The sequence below is a fragment of the Heterodontus francisci genome, chromosome 11 (genome assembly GCF_036365525.1).
Source record: "Heterodontus francisci isolate sHetFra1 chromosome 11, sHetFra1.hap1, whole genome shotgun sequence".
NCBI classification, from domain to species: Eukaryota; Metazoa; Chordata; class Chondrichthyes; order Heterodontiformes; family Heterodontidae; genus Heterodontus; species Heterodontus francisci.
The window spans coordinates 78,254,481-78,269,910 of record NC_090381.1 but is presented as its reverse complement, the minus strand read 5'-3'; the positions used below and the strand labels follow the sequence as shown (position 1 = coordinate 78,269,910).

Sequence of the window (15,430 nt, the reverse complement as noted above, 5' to 3'; positions counted from 1 at the left end):
GAATGGGTAGCAAGATGGCTACAAAACAGAAAACAGAGTAGGTGTTAAAGGTAGTTACTCAGACGGACAAAGGTTGAGAGGTAGTGTTCCACAAGGAATGATACTGGGCCCTCTGTTCGCCATTTACAAAAATGATTTGGACTCGAGAATCAAATACAATTTAAAAAAAATTGTGGATGACACTAAATTGTGGGTGTCAATACAGAAGAGGACTGCGATTAAAATATAGGAAAACATTAAACTTGCAGAATGGTGTGTAATTGGCAAATGAACTTCGATATGGTGAAGTGCGAGGTAATACATGTTTTGGTAGGAAGGATAAGGAGTCCTTTAGAAAGTAAATTTCTAAATGGCATAGAGGAACAGAGGGATCTGGTGGTACACGTAAATAAATCACTCAAAGGAGAGACGCAGCTTAATAAAGCCATTTCAAAACAAGCATACAAAACACTGGCGTTCATTGCTTTTTAATTCTATCACTCTAGAAAAGAAGTTATATTGAACTTGTATAAAAAGCTTGGTTAGACCACACTTGAAGTACAGTTCTGGTCTCCATATTCTAAGAGGATGGAAAGGCACCAGCGAAGGTGCAAAAAAATTCACAAGGATGATACCAGAACTGAGTGATTATACCTGCCAGGTAAGTTTGAGCAGGCTCAGGTTCTTGTCTCTAGAAAAGAGAAGACTTGGGACATTTTACTATGTTAAAGGTGCTATGCAAATGGAAGTTTTTCAGTGACCTGATAGAGATCTTTAAGAATATGGAAGGGTTTTTTTTGGACAGCCCTGGAGACGATGTTTGTACTTGAGGCTGAGGCCAGAACTAGGGACCAGAAACGCAAGATGGTCACTAATATTTCTAATAGGAAATTCAGGAGAAATCTCTTTACCCAGAGAGTGGTTACAAGGAGTAGTTGAGGCGACTAGCATAGATGCATTTAAGGAGGAATTAGATAAGCACATGAGCGAGAGAGAAAGGAATAGAGGATATGTTAACGGGTTTAAATGAAGAAGGGTGGGAGGAGGCCCATTTCAAAAATACACCAACATGGACCTGTTGGCTGAATGCCCTGTCTCTGTGCAAGACTATGTGCTGATTAGTTATGGTTTAGTCAGGACATGGTGGCTGAGCAACATGGTATTTTCCACCATCTGGCTTGGCAGGAGAAATAATGGCAGGCATCCAAAGAAGAATGTAGGGATTGTTGGACCTGGGCTTTGCTAACCCAAGTGCTGCAGAGGGTTTCAAAGCTCCTGAAAACAATGAGGCCTTTCACAAATGCATCTCAATTGAGCAGAAAAACCTATTAACAATGCCACTTTGCAGAGTGACAGTAGAAGCAGATCATTCCAGATATGGTAAAGATGCATTGAATATCTATCTTGTCTAACTTCAAGTATTCCAACTTGGGCAAATTACACCATGAAGTCAACTTGGAGCATTTAGATGTACGTTTAAATTAAATACACTTAGCTTTTTCAAAGTTTGCGTTTACTAAGCTTTTGTAATTCCTTAAAATCATGCTCTGCAGTTAATTTTTCTGGCTTTGGGTGTTAGTGCAGAATACTCGCATAAAATCAGTATGTGTTTGAGCATCACTTGGTCAGTTGCTCAAGCACCTGCACGTCAGAATTTCATTATGTACTGAAGTAAACTGTTCTTCTGGTCCTCATGCAATTAATGTGAACAGGAGCTAGAAAAGCTGATTGTTGCTGTAAAAAGTGCCAGCAATTATGCTCTCCCCTGTAATTACTTAACACAAATAAAAAGTGATGTAAAGTATTGGTACAATGTAGCATTGTTTTATAAGACTATTTTCACCAAATATTATGGTACAAAACATATTTTTGACTTAAATTAGGCTCTTGGTTTCATCTGGCGGCTTAAAAACTAAACTTTTCCAAGTGAACTGTGATGAACATCTAGCAATACCATAGAACCATAGAAAAGTTACGGCACAGAAAGAGGCCATTCAGCCCATTGTGTCTGCGCCAGCTGAAAAAACTAGCTGCCCAAACTAATCCCACTTTCCAGCACCTAGTCTGTAGCCTTGCAGGTTACAGCACTTCAGGTGCAGGTTCAGGTACCTTTTTAAATGAGTTGAGGGTTTCTGCCTCCACCACCGATCCGGGCAGTGAATTCCAGACACCTACCATCCTCTGGGCGAAAAAGTTTTTCCTCACATCCCCTCTAATTCTTCTACCAACCACCTTAAATCTGTGCCCCCTGGTAATTGACCTCTCCACTAGGGAAAACAGGTCCTTCCTTCCCACTCTATCTAGGCCCCTCATAATTTTGTACACCTCAATTAATGCATCCCTCTGTTCTGAGGAAGACAACCCTAGCCAATCCAATCTTTCCTCATAGCTGCAGTTTTCAAGCCCTGGCAACATTCTTGTAAATCTCTTCTGTACACTCTCCAGAGCTAATATGATCTTTCTGTAATGGGGTGACCAGAACTGCATGCAATACTCCAGCTGTGACCTAACCAGTGTTTTATACAGTTCCAGCATTACATCCCTGCTTTTGTATTCCAGACCTCATCAATAAAGGAAGGCATTCCATATGCCTTCTTCACCACTTTACCTGTCTTACCACCTTCAGGGACCTGTGGACATGCACTCTAAGATCTCTCTCTTCCTCTCAATACCCTCTCATTTATTATGTATTCCCTTGCTTTGTCTGTTTCCGCCCCCAAATGCATTACCTCACACTTCTCCAGATTGAATTCCAGTTGCCGCTTTTCCGCTCACTCAAGCAAACCATTGATATCATTCTGGAGTCTACAGCTATCCTCTTCGCTATCAACTACACGGCCAATTTTTGTGTCATCACCAAATTTCCCAATCCTGCCTCCCACATTTAAGTCCAAATCATTGACATATACCACAAACAGCAAGGGACCCAACACTGAGCCCTGTGGAACGCCACTGGAAATCGCCTTCCATTCACAAAAACATCCTGGGATGAAGGGGTTGTCTCATCAAGAACGCCTAAACAGGTTAAGCCTTTATTCATTGGAGTTTAGAAGAATGAGAGGTGATCTTATCGAAACATATAAGATTTTAAGGGGGCTTAACAGGGTTGATGAGAAGATGTTTCCACTAGTGGGGGAATCTCGAAATAGGGGACATAATTAGAGAATAAGGGGGCACACATTTAAAACTGAGATGCGAAGGAATTTCTTCTGAGGGTGGTGAATCTCTGGAATTCTCTGCCTCAGAGTTGTGGAGGCTAGGTCACTAAATGTATTTAAGGTAGATAGATTTTTGAAATCTCGGGGAGTCAAGGGTTAGGCAGAGCAGGCCAGAAAGAGAAGTTGAGGACTGGGACAGATCAGTCATGATCTTATTGAATGGCGGGGCAGGCTTGAGGGGCTGAATGGCCTACTCTTGCTCCTATTTCTTATGTTCTGATGTCAACCATTACCCTTTGTTTCCTGTCACTGAGCCAATTTTGGATCCAACTTGGTACTTTCCCCTGTATCCCATGGGCTTTTACTTTTCTGACCAGTCTGCCATGTGGGACTTTGTCTATTGCCTTTTTAAAAGCCATGTGGACAACATCCACTGCATTACCCTCATCAATCCTCCTTGTTACTTCCTCAAAAAATTAAATTAAATTAAGTTAGTAAGACATGACCTTACCTTAATCCATACTGACTATCCCTGATTAATCCGTGCCTTTCCAAGTGACAGTTTATCCTATCAGATTAATACTGATCAGAAACCTACAGTAGGGAAAAATGAAAGGAGTGGAAGAGGAGCAGTGACTTTTTTTTTAAGGAAAGAATAAACACTTGGCTTAACAAATTAAAGTCTCAAGTAGTTTGGTTTCTGTGAGAATTGAAGGATCTTGGGTATTCTCCACTATTTTGATGGTGCAAAGCAATGCAGCCAAGTAGATGTACAGATTTCCCACCTTTTTTGAAGTAAATCAGCGCATTAAATATATTGAAAATATGTCTGTTAAATGTGCACATAAATTAAATGTAAATTTAATTTTCCACATGTCACACAGATGTAGCGTGGACACCAAAAATGTCACGCTTTGGTGACATTTTAATGGAGAGTGACCCTATTTGCCTTAGTCCAGCACCTTTCATAGCCTATAAAAATAAGAACTGAGCAGCTCGCCACGTTAAGTGGCTTTCTAAATAATTGTTTTTGACCCAGGTAAGAGTAATATCCTTGAGGAACACATCATCTGCAAATAACCGTTAGTTGTCACAGTTCGAATGCACTAAGCATCTTTTAAAGAACTGGCCACTATAAAGGTTATTATAAAAATACCATAAATGATAACACAGCTTTGTGTGGAAAAGCACCTCGGAGAGGTTTTTCAGCTTTCGTTTTTACTGCAATTTTCTCGGCTGGATGCTTTGATTATGGCAAGTAGATTGTAAGATAATGACATCAAGCGAGATTGCATTTCAATGCTGCTCCTGCTGCAGCACTGTATATTGGAAAAAAATAAAGGAATGACTGGATAGAAATCTGAACAGATTTTTTTTAATTTTAAACTGATTAGTGGCAAGTTTTTTAAAAAAAAAATAAACTTCAGGTTTACAGTATAAGCTATTTAAGATGACACTTATATGACCAAATTAAATTGTTTTTATTGTTTTTGTTCTTTATCTGTCAAAATTGCCTCTTTTAGTTAGCATTCATGTTGAAAGTACAGAACAGTACTGGCTTAATTTGCTAGTAAACTGTTATCTATTGACTTTTTTTTTATTATTAAAAACCACAGTTGAAAGCTCCAGGTACCCTGTGAAGTGTATTATTGCTATTCCACAGTTCTTGTACAAATGTGCTGTGAAGCAATGTCTATTGGAATTTTTTCCATCGTGAAGTTTTTATTATTGTGTTGTTGGCTCCGGGCACATGGGTCTTGCTGAGCTGGTAACAACCACAGCTAAATTCACCAGACAGTAAGAGACCGGTTAGCAGCAAGATCCTTGTTTTTGTAATGGGACCTTCCTGACTCCTGCTGGTCGTCTTGAACCCAGAAACTGTGCTGATTCAGCACCACCACAATCCCTACAGTGATGTCAGCACATAAATGCAGTCATGGCAGTGGCATCCACAAAAAGCAGGACAAGTCCAACCCGGCCACTTACCACCCTATCAGTCTACTCTCGATCATCAGCAACAAGATGTAAGGGGTCATCGACAGTGCTATCTAGTGACACTTGCTCAGCAACAACCCGCTCACTGATGCTCAGTTTGGATTTTACCAGGGTCACTCAGCTCCTGACTTGATTACAGCCTTGGTCTAAATATGGACAAAAGAGCTGAACTCCAGAGATGAGGTGAGAGTAACTGCCCTCGAAATCAAGGCAGCATTTGATAGAATATGACATCAAGGAGCCACAGCAAAACTGGAGTCAGTGGAAATCAGGGGGAAAACTCTCCACTGGTTGGAGTCATACCTAGCGCAAAGGAAGATGGTTGTGGTTGTTGGAGGTCAATCATCTCCGCTCCAGAACATCACTGTAGGAGTTCCTCAGGGAAGTGTCCTAGGCCCAACCATCTTCAGCTGCTTCATCAATGACCACCTTTCATCATAAGGTTAGAAGTGGGGATGTTCGCTGATTGCACAATATTCAGCACCATTCACAACTCCTCAGATACTGAAGCAGTCTGTGTCCAGATGCAGCAAGGCCTGGACAACATCCAGGCTTGGGCTGATAAGTGGCAAGTAAAATTTGTGCCATACAAGTGCCAGGCAATGATCATCTCAAACAAGATAGAATCTAACCATCTCCTCTTGAGGTTCAATGGCATTACTATCGCTAAATCCCCCACTATCAACATCCTGGGGGTTACCATTGACCAGAAACTGAACTGGTCCAGCCATATAAATACTGTGGCTGCAAGAGCAGGTCAGAGGCTGGGAATCCTGCGGCAAGTAACTCGCCTCCTGACTGCTCAATGCCTGTCCACCATCTACAAGGCGCAAGTCAGGAGTGTGATGGAATACTCTCCACTTGCCTGAATGGGTGCAGCTCCAACAACACTCAAGGAGCTCGACATCACACAAGACGAAGCAGCCCACTTGATTTGCACCCCATCCACCATCTTCAATATTCACTCCTTTCACCACCGATGCACAGTGGCAGCAGCATGTACCATCTACAAGATGCACTGCAGTAACCCACCAAGGCTTCTGCGACAGCACCTTCCAAACCCATGACCTCTACCAACTAGAAGGACTCGGGCAGCAAATGCATGGGAACACCACCACCTGCAAGTTCCCCTCCAACCCACACACCATCCTGACTTGGAACTATATCGCCATTCCTTCACTTGCTGGGTCAAAATCCTGGAACTTCCTTCCTAACAGCACTGTTGGTGTACCTACACCCCAAGGACTGCAGTGGTTCAAGATTGCAGCTCACTACCACCTTCTCAAGGGCAATTAGGGTTGGGCAATATATGCTGACCTAGCCAACGACGCCCACGTCCCATGAATGAATAAAAAAAAGTTGCACTATTGTCAAACTGTCTAAGCCGGTTTGCACGCACATACTACTACCAGGACCCACTTTGCAGCTGGCCCATAGGTAAACTGGGTGCACTACAGGAACATAAATGTGCACTTGAGTCACTATCCTGTGATCCTACCTGCAAAATATGGAAGTATCTTACGGCGTTTAGATCTGCTATGTTTATTTGGTATTATCATGCATTTAATTGTTCAGGTAATAGATAAGCATCTGCAATGAGAGGATAGTAATCTGAGCACAAATAATAACCCCCTGAAAAACATTTGTGAATCATCTGTTTGAGGTAAACCTCTGCACATTACAAGGATAATTTAGATAATACAATGAGGACTGTCTGTGCATAGACTACAAGATATGTGTTTAAATCCCCAAAACATGTTCATTCACTGTGTACTTTCAAGAATATTTAGTTTTGCAGAAAGAACTGCACTTGAGCAGGCTGGGTCCCCTGCAGGTTAGCATAGATACAGATGAAACCATGAAAGAGTAGTGAACTTCACGACTTCAAACTGAGTAATTGGTTGGTGGCTGCTCCACATTGACCCCATGCTTTCTAGAAGTGGCTTTCATCCAATCACAACCTTCTGGCCTTCAAACTTTAACATCGAATGGTTTCTTCTGCCCACATTTTGTTTCCAACTGCTACATGTCTCATCTAATCTGTCATGCCTACGTAACCTGATTTCTCTGTGTCCATTGGCCTTAGTACTTCGGGTGACTCTGGACTCTCTGCCGTTGCTCTGATCTCCCATTTTTATTTTTAATCCCCCTTTTAATTTCTCTCTCCTCTCCTTCCTTTTCCCTCATCTGACTTTGCAACCTTTCATCTGTCCAGTCTTGGGTACTTTGCCTCACCAGATCCATACCCGCGTCCATCACTTCTCAGCCTTCCATCTATCCTTTTGCTGTCCCGGGTGTGAATCCTGCTTTGAACAACACATGGCTACACTTTGTACTTCTCTCCGCATTCTGTCTTGAGCCCATTGTGGCATCCATCTTGCTTCCTTAATATCAGTAACCCCGGCCGCCCCATCCTGTCTTGCCCATTACCTCGAATGCAAAATTCTCATCTTTCTGTTCTGATCAATCCGTGAACCCATTCACTATTGCTAAAACCATCTCCAGCCCTACAACTACTTCCCACCCAAAATCTCCATTCCTCTCTTGCCTTTTGCGCATCTATGCCTCCCTGCCCACACCTTTTGGTTTGCCATTGCCAGCAGTATTTTCAGCTGAGTCCCACTCTGGAGCTCTCTCCCATGTTTTTTCCTTCTAAGAACTTCCTTAAAATCCAGCTCTTTGACCAAGCTTTTGATCACCTTTCCTCATACTTAAGGAGCAAAAATAGGAACATAGCAGTGTTGCAAATTTGCTTACGTCATTGCATGAACAAAACATTTTACTTTGCCTCTGTGAAAAGCCTTGGGATGCTTTTCCCTGTTAAAGGCCCTATATATTTGTAAGTTGCAGCGATGGATGATTTTCAAACAATAATTTGCCAAGAATCCAGACATCATGTTTATATTTTGTTGCTCTTTTTTTTCCAGGATAAGCTAACGTGCATTTTCTGTCTAGTTGATGAATAACCAGCCTCGTAGCTTATGCTCTCATTATTCACTCTTATTACAGTACTGCATTTTCCCTCCTGCATCTAGCATCTTCGGTTTTATTGACTTTATTTTGTATAATGGTTTGACATAAAGCTGAAATTGCTTTGCCACATTGTATTCAAATGTATGAGCTACTTATAACACACAGCTGTCAACTTGTACGTGTGAACTTGAATTGAGCCTATCTAGGGGGACATATTTGTTCATATTTTAATTTTTTGTAAATTCATAGCTTTGGAGCACTAAATACTGCCATGATGCCTCAAATGTCAGACTTAATTATTTATTTGTAGGGTATTGGCTTAGCATGTAGTATGTAAAATATTTTTTGTTAAATAAACTAAAATTTACTAACAAATGTAATTGGGGCTCTTTATGTCACAATTTTAACCTTTCTGATCCTTAAAATACCTCTGCAGCTTTTCTTTTTATAATATTTTCAGTTCTGTTATATATTTATGTACAGTCTGCTCCTGTTAATTCGAAGTCTGGATTATACGAAAATTATGAAGTCATTTGAATTAAGCAATTTAAATCAAACAGCACTGGAGGCTTTTAATGCTGAAAGGAATTCAGATTAATAGATAATTGAAATAAAGTGACTCTGAATTAAAGGACTAGACAGCCTTGCTATTGCATTTGAAATGCCAATCAATTACCATTCTGTTCTAATAAGATGAAATAAATTATTTGCTTTCAAAACAAAGGGCTGTTGAAAGTAAACGTGGTTGTTTTTTTTTAAAAGTCAAGTGAGACCTGCCTCTGCTATTTCTCTCCCACAATATGGACAATTTGCAACCAAGGTGGCAATCTGTCTTCGGTAATGTAATGATTTTTCTGAGAAACATAACAGTCTAAGAGGACTCTTCTTCATTCCCATGATGAAGTGCCTGACCTCCACAGTGCTTCCTAATGGTATCAGTCTAGGATTGGTAATGTGGTAGGGGTGAAACAATGGAGAATTGGGTACAATCCTTCATTCCATAAAAACTTGTTCGTGCTCCAACCCATACATCATTGTGGAGCCCCTTATTCAATGCATATTTAACTTGTAGACCACAATACAATGGATGGCCTTTGGATAGTATGTTACTTTTAAAATGTATTTTTCCTATTCTTAGGCCAACCTTTCGTTACTTCACCTGGCATACTTGTGTGTTGGGAATCATTGGCTGTGGGATTATGATGTTCTTGATCAGCCCAATATATGCTTCATCCAGTATTGCATTCATGCTGATCCTGCTGTTGGTCCTTCACTACGTATCACCTTCAAGCAGCTGGGGTTACATCAGTCAAGCTCTAATCTTCCACCAGGTACAGCAGATCAGGAAACTGTTCTGAGATGGTGTTAATTGTGTATTCTAAACATCTGTTTAATAGTTCTTTCAAAAGGTCACATACCTGAAGCGTTAACTCTGTTTCTCTCTCCACAGATGCTGCCAGTCCTGCTGAGTATTTCCAGCATTTTCTGTCTTTATTTCAGAATTCCAGAATCTGCAGTATTTTGCTATCTGTTTAATAGATTCATTAACAAGCCATCATCAGAACAGCAGTACTTGTGATAAAATCTATATTCATGGAGCTAACTGCAAAACACACTATGGTCTGTTGTAAACCTCATAAAATCTGTAAATGAAGCCCTTCTTATATTGCATAAAGTATATAAACAAATACGTTCATGCAATGCTGAAAGCAAAATTTGCAGCAGTAAGTTCTCATTTTTGCTTCTTGCACAGTGAATGATGGTTTGGCCTGTCTGTCTTATCTGTACCTTTATTCTAATTTGATCGGCATAAGCAAATGATATTATACTTTGCTTTTATTTGGCTACCAACATTACTTTGAAGTTGATCAGAACAACACCAGTGCTGTTTTTAATTTGGTAGCACGTGACCTTCATGTTGCCTTAGTCATCTGTGACGTAGAGGAACGAAAAAAAATTCACGACAGACCATTTGGTCCATTAAAGCTCACCCCTTTCATATTCTATCGCTGCTAGCCTAATATTCAAGGTTATTTTGAATACCCTGTGGCTGAACACTAGAAATCTGTATCCTGAAAAATTTTGTAACATTTCATTGCACATGAAGTATGCAAGTATTAATAGTTATTATTTTCTGTTGAAGTTAAGATTATTTAACCAAATTTTTCAGTTACTGATGAGAGGCTGAGTATCTTATTGCTTGACCACTTGGAGAAGGAATTGGATTTCAGTGCAGTAATCATTCTAGGCTATAGTCACACGTCCTCTTGTTGCCAGATTAACAGTATCATTTGTAGAAAGACACAAAGTTAAATGTAGCTTTTGAAAGGGGTTGTGTTATTGATTTAAGAATCCACGTGTGCCAACTACACTGGCAGTGCTCCAATCAGCTACATGAAAGTAATATTGCTAACCAGATAGAGACAAAATTCAGTGAAGTCTTGTTATTTGGAGTCTGAATCACTAAAGAAATGACGATCACTTGCAAGATGCAAGTATGAGAATTAATAGTAATACAAATTTAATTGCATGGATAAATATCTATATTTTGTAATTTTTACCACAAATACAAGTGATACTAAGAGGGCTTCATGGTGGCAGATTCAAGTTTTATAACTGTTTTATTTAACATTTCACTCCAGGCACTGATTTACTGCTGTAGTAGCTGTGATAAAAATCTGTGTATACTGTAAGTACATTTATGCAGTAATTAAATTGATTATTTTACTTCAGAACCCTGTTTTAAAAAAAAAATACTTGCGTTGGCAGGTTAGAAAGTATCTTCTGATGCTAGATGTTCGTAAAGATCATGTCAAATTCTGGCGCCCACAAGTTTTGCTGATGGTTGCCAATCCCAGAACAAGTACTCAACTGATAAGTTTCACAAATGATCTAAAGAAGAGTGGATTGTATGTGCTGGGTCATGTGCAGAAAGGAAATTTAGGTAAGAAGTGCTTTTTTAATTTTCCCAATGCTGAGTGTGAATCTTGAATTGTTTCAGTCTTTGAAAGTTTCATATATCTTTTTTCTTAAATGCTTTTGCTGCATTTTGAGCTTGCAAAAATGAGAGGACATCATAGAATCTTACGACACAGGCGGCCATTTGACCCAGCCTGCCTGATGGTGCACTGCCCTTTTGAAAGTTACTGTTGAACATACTTTCACCTCTTTCAGTCAGTGTATTCCAGATCATCATAAACTCACTGCATTAATAAAAAAAATCTTTACCCCACTGGTTCTTTTGCCAATTATCTTAAAACGGTGCCCTCTGGTTCTACCTGCTTCTTTGTTCAATCAGAACCCCTCGTAATTTTGCACACCTCTGTTAAATCTCTGCCCTCACCTTCTCTGCTCCAAGGAGAACAATGCCAGCTTCTCTAGTCTCTCAACTTATTATTGGGGAATGGAACACCTTCTCATTTCAGTCTTTAATGGGCTGAAACTAACTAGCCCAAGTGTAATTATCGGTTAGTTGCAGAGTAATGCTCTCTTTACTCTGCTTTGACAATGCGGCTTAACAGCAACCAAAAGGAAGAACAATCTCTACTGCACTTGTGTGACTTTGCCATTTCCCAACGTTTTGTCCTTTTCTGAATGTTAGATTAGGATCAATTAATATTTTTATGCTGTTCACCCACTTTCTGGTGTACCTCGCCCTTCTTGATTTAACACTCTGGCCGGAATTTTTCTCTTACCGGTGGCCCCGGGGCCGATGTGCCCGAAGTAGATCAGGCCCCCAATCCCGTTGCGCGTCGCCTGGCCGCTGGCATCACGCGCTGATACCCTCATCAGCGGGCCCGCGGCGTAACTGCAAAAAGAAATGGCGCGTGCGGGCGGGAACTTCAGCATCATTGGGGGACGGGGCCACATACGCGGAAGGCTGATTGTAAGCCCTACATAAAGGATTACTGATTTTAAATAGAGCAGTGAGTTCCCCATTTGATGTAAAGGAAGATACAACGGTCTTAAGGTCTGGAGATTTCAAAGGCTCCATTCATTGAAACAAAGAAAGACTGGGAGACAAAAATATTGCTGTTTGAGGTGATGGAGGGCAGAAGCAATCGAGTTGCCCCCCGATTTTCTGACGATTCACTGCAGGTCCTCCTCCAGGCCGTTGAAGAGAGGAGAGACATTTTGTTCAGCTCAGATGGGAGAAGGAGACCCTCCAAAGTGACCAAGAGGGCTTGGCTGGAGGTTGCAGAGGAGGTCAGCAGCTGAGGCGTTGTGAAGCGTACATGGATGCAGTGCCGCAAGCACCTCAATGACCTGCTTCGCTCTGCCCGGATAAGAGGCATTCTTCATTCATCTAATAGGTTATGTGCCTAGGGAGGTTTTTTGTGTACCCATAATGCAATGTGGAAGCCCTGTATGATCAATGCCTGGCTGCTGCCTTGAAATGGGACACATGATGGACAAGTCTGAAATGAACACTGATGCTGTGGTGTTAAAGTTGCGCCCAACACTGTCACAGCAGTGAAATGCAACACCAACCCTTTGGGTGACAGCATCATATGCCATTGACTATGTATAAAATAAGTATCTTTGTTTATTCAAGAAAAGAGGGCACACAATGCCCGGGAGAGGTCACGTACTGGTGGCGGCGTAGCTACCCAGGCATTCCTCACCAGAATGGGGGAGGATGCCCTAACTATAGCGGAGAGGAAGGAGGATGCGCCATGGCAGATGGCGAGGCCGGTGTACCTGGCCATGAGAGTGAGTGTTCCAGAATGTGGTGTAACACTTCATTATGGGGGGGTGGTGGGGGTGGGTGGTGAGGCTGCGCTACTGTGCCAGTGATTTGGTGAATGTCAAATGCACTGAATGTTGCCCTCAATTGTAACATCACCCAGATGTAACCATGCTGGAGGCACAAACTTGTGCTTAACTCTGGATTGATGATGAAACTGATCACAATGCTTTTCCCAACAGGTGAAACACAGCATGTGCCAGGAAGCGTTACCGTTGCCCGACCATCCACCTCTGAGGAGGGCGCCTCAGAGGGTGCACCGTCACATCATCGCGACGCACCATGTTCCACAGCAGATACTGACACTTCGGTTGGGATGACTGTGTCTGGGGAATCAATGTCACATACTGGTATGAGCACAGCACAGTTGCCAGGCCAGACACCAGAGGCAGAATCGGCCGATGCATCACACACTTGAAGGAGAGTGGGATGCCAGGCCAGTGCAGAGCCGCAAGCTGATGACGTGCCTCTGAGATCATCCTTTCGTTGGGCGTTGTTGCAGGTGCAGAATGCGGCCCATGGAAATCCGACGGAGTTGCCTGAGACGTTGCGCGCTATGACTCATATGCTGGAGACATCCATCCAGAGTATGAGTTCAGCAAACTCACAGGCATTTGAACATCTGGCTTCCTCCGTTGAAAGACTTGCGGCTGCAGTGGAGGGACCAGTTCTTCATGCAATTCGGGACCTCAGAGCGAGTGTGGCCTCCCTGGACCAGAGCATCAGAGAGCATAATCTGATGCGACTGCGCCAGGTTGAGGCCACTCATTGCTCTGATGCCACCATTGAGGACCATCCGAGCCTCACGAGGGCACAAGAGCAGCAGATCGCATTTGGGAGCTCCTCTCACGGCGCTTCTGATGCATCCTGCAGCTCCTTGCTCCCTCCGCCAGGGACATGTGAATTGCTAAATCCCAGGGTGATAGAGGGTGCTCATGATATTTGTCATGAGAACCCTGAGATGCCAGGGCCCTCATGGCCGTGAGCATGCAGAGGACATCCGCCAAAGTCATCAAAAGCAGGGCGGCTACAAGATCAGCCACCTGCCTCTGGTAGGTCTGGTAGCGAGGGATCATGCACACGAATGAGCATGCGTAAACGGATTAAGAAAACACTTCAATTTCACTACTGGTGCACTGGGTGACTTGAAGTACATTTATTTGATTTGGTAAATAATAGTGTTTGATTAAATTGGAGATCTTATCATTGGACATGTCATTCCTGAAGTTAGATATTGCATAGTTAGTCAACTTGTCTCAAATGTGAGGCCACACACTTGGGTCGCGTCCCTCATAATGTGATGTATTGGTTATTTGCTTTGTCTCACCCCCTAAAGGTTAGAGATTTTGCACTCAGGTCCTAACAATGATTAATGTCATAAAGCAGATTGAAATGTGTGAAGATTTATATCATTTCAACTGAAACGCATTCCTATTAGAGAATCCCATGTTTCTCTAGCAGTTAGAGCCAAGTTGCATTCAGCTTCCTCTCCATGATCATCATTAGACTGATGCCCATCTTCCTCAACAGAAACGTCGTCATCATCTGATGACACATCGCGTTGACATTGATCATCCTCTAGGGCATCTCCATGTTCAATCGTTGGGAAGCGGGATATAATGCTGAAGCCTCTGGCGCTCTCAGTCTGACTGATGTTGTCCGTCTTGAACGTGATGAAATGGTTAGCACGTTGAAACAATGCATCAGTCACAACCTTTATGCAATGGTGCTCTGCTGATTGTGAGACACCGCACAAGTCTGCAGCTGAGGCTTGGAAGGTGCCAGACGCATAGAAGTTAAGAGCTATTGTAACCTTTAGAGCAACTGGCATTGGATGGCCACCGAGACAATTTGATGCAACATCCAATGCCAGCATCTCACAGAGATGCGACAGTCTCCTGTGACAGCCGCAGTCGTCTTCTGCACTGGCGTTCTGACAGCTGCAGGTAGTTCAGACGCGTTCACTATGCCCTTACTACTGGGTAGGCACATCTCCTGACATTTGGTCGCTCCCGGGTGACTCTGCGAACTACTGCCCCTCCAGCAGCACGAGGATGCACTGGTGCAGTTTGCTGTATGTTCCCCTGACCATTTGTACTTCTGTCACTCATTGAATCATTGTCCTCATCTGATGATCCACCTCCAGAGTGAACAATTCCCATTGTTGAACAGCAGAACAAATGCTTTGACCACAGGTAATAGCTTCCAGCTTTTGTGACTGGCTCACTTCAGGTACTTCCTTCAGGCAATAACTAATATTACATGGGTCCCTATCAGCAGGGCATAACATTCAGATTAAACCTTCTGCACAACCTGCAACCCCTTGTTAGGACACACAAATAACATCAGCATTAATAAAGGTCAATAAATTCATTTTTACCTCCAACTCCCTCATGATTCAATGCCTGCCGCCCTTTTGAACCTGCCAGGTTCCCGACACGTCCCACGACCCGATTAACGGCCGTAAAATCAGATACGTAGTGTAAAATCTCTGTCAATTGGATTCTGAATTACCTTAAGTACTTCTCAATTGATGTTGGTCGGGCGGCGAGCACAAACTCTATCGCGCCCGACTTCC

The 15,430-nt window shown here is 42.4% G+C and overlaps 1 protein-coding gene across 2 annotated transcripts in view; it reads left to right on the top strand.

The window, feature by feature from the left end:
• Window positions 1-15,430, top strand: part of zgc:153039 — a 180,059-nt gene that overhangs the window by 145,383 nt on the left and 19,246 nt on the right. For both annotated transcript variants that reach the window (XM_068042295.1, XM_068042294.1), the window contains exons 10-11: window positions 9,244-9,436; window positions 10,875-11,049. In XM_068042295.1, coding sequence (XP_067898396.1) covers window positions 9,244-9,436; window positions 10,875-11,049 — 368 coding nt within the window. The remainder of the gene's footprint in view (window positions 1-9,243; window positions 9,437-10,874; window positions 11,050-15,430) is intronic.